The 1,817-nt window shown below is 52.4% G+C and overlaps 1 protein-coding gene across 1 annotated transcript in view; it reads left to right on the forward strand.

Annotated features, from left to right (window-relative positions):
- LOC105505044 (putative golgin subfamily A member 8D) overlaps positions 1–1,817 on the forward strand; it is a 20,574-nt gene that overhangs the window by 9,537 nt on the left and 9,220 nt on the right. Inside the window, exons 2-4 of the mRNA XM_011932730.1 lie at positions 148–264; positions 850–909; positions 1,092–1,172. Coding sequence (XP_011788120.1) covers positions 148–264; positions 850–909; positions 1,092–1,172 — 258 coding nt within the window. The remainder of the gene's footprint in view (positions 1–147; positions 265–849; positions 910–1,091; positions 1,173–1,817) is intronic.

Here is a 1,817-nt window from a genome sequence, read left to right on the forward strand (position 1 = left end):
TGAGATCGCGCCACTGCACTCCAGCCCGGGCGACAGAGTGAGACTCCGTCTCAAAAAAAAAAAGAGTATTTTGTAAAAACTGTCAAGGAGGATGTGGCTGTAGGGGCTGATGGTTCTCATGAGTATCACTGCTCTTCTTTCCCACAGTTTAAAGAATATTGGCAGAGAAACAGCCCTGGTGGTCCAGCAGGAGCGGAGAACAGGGAAACAAATGGCAGTGTCCCTGAGACAGCCACTTCTGGTGGTTGCCACTCACCTGGGGATGTGAGTCTTGGCTGACCAGGCTCCTGGGGGCAGGGGGCCCAAGGGGCAGTAGAGGGTAATTGTTAAGATTGTGGATGGACTGTTGGGTATTGGTTCACAACTCTGGGTTTGAATCCTGCCTCTCTTGTCTGCTAGGGATAGGATTTAAGGCAAGTTGCTTGAGCTCTTCGGGTCTCTCTTTGCACATCTGCATAATAGAGGTGGTATTATTGTTTGACTTCCATTTGTGAGGTTTAAATGAGATTTGTTATTGTTTTATGTTAATCTCTGGTACATGGCCTGCTGTAAACACCCAGGACACCAGGATATGGTCATTGCTGTTCGATTTTCCTCATCCCCAGTCTCAAGGGGAAGCCAGGACAATGAGAACAGCCACTTGTCATCAGGAGTCACTGAAAGGGCCCCAGGGTGGGATGGTGGGAAGATAAAAACCATGAGAGAAGTTGGCACAAAGGAGTTATGGGACAAAGGGTCCGAGATAGGCAGAAAAGCAAATGTTGCCAGTTGATGGGGAAGAAAGAAAGTCAGAGGGGTCTGACACTGATGGGGACAGAACATCTCCATGTGCACTCTCATCTCTTGTAGTCAGCAGCGGGTATCCTCGGGGACGGCCATACATCATTTGCTCCCCTGAAGGAACTGGAGGTAAGAGGCTCTGGGCGGAGGTGCAGTGACCCTGCAGGCCAACCCTCCAACCTCCTCCCACAGCGGGGACTGGGTGCCCTCTGCCAGCTGAGACAGCCCACATACACCCCAGCCCTAATGATTGTTCTCTCTACCCCTCCCCCGACTCCTCCTCCACCTCCTCCTCTCTGCATGCGCCTCAGAGCTCCTGCCGGGAACTACCAGCAGCCCTGGACTCGAGGTCCGTCAAAATCAGTCAACTGAAGAAGACCATCAAATCTTTGGTAAGAGTCCAATGGGGTCCCCTGACTCCACGCCGCCAATCCTGGGCTTCAGTTTTCCCTTGGGGCCCTGAAGAAAGAGGCTGCGGGCCCCCGGTGGGGGGCTGCCCTCTTTGCTGACTCTCTCCTCTCCACACACCCCTGCTCGAGTCCTTGCTACACACGCCCTGGGGTTGTGGCCTCTCGGGGAAGTGCGAGCCTGACTGGTTGTCAGGGGCCCCGTATTTCTGCTGTGACTCAGTCCCTAATTTGCTCTTTGATTCTGGACAAGCCGCCTCTCCTTTCTGGACTCGTGTTTCCAGAGGAGGTAGTGAGTATCAAAGGTCTCTGTTAGCTGTGAGACTCCGAGATTTAAAGGCCGCCTAGAATGGAAACCTCAGGGCCAAGGGCTCCTGACTGTCCTTTTCTTGCCTATACCTGCTGTGAAGAACCGTACCTGGCCGATAGGTGCTCAGTGAATGTTTATTGAATGAACACACTTTTCTAAATGACAAGCCGGCGGAAGAGGGGGCCTTTCTCAAATTCCATCCCTAGAGGTTTATGTTACTGTCCTCTCAAGAGATTCCAGATTCAGACTTTGAGTTCTGTGGCTGTGGGCGGAAACCAACAAAGACTCAAATCCTCTGTCCTTGGGAGCTTGAGGAGAGT

Source organism: Colobus angolensis, unplaced genomic scaffold (assembly GCF_000951035.1).
Source record: "Colobus angolensis palliatus isolate OR3802 unplaced genomic scaffold, Cang.pa_1.0 Scaffold97, whole genome shotgun sequence".
Taxonomy (NCBI): domain Eukaryota; kingdom Metazoa; phylum Chordata; class Mammalia; order Primates; family Cercopithecidae; genus Colobus; species Colobus angolensis.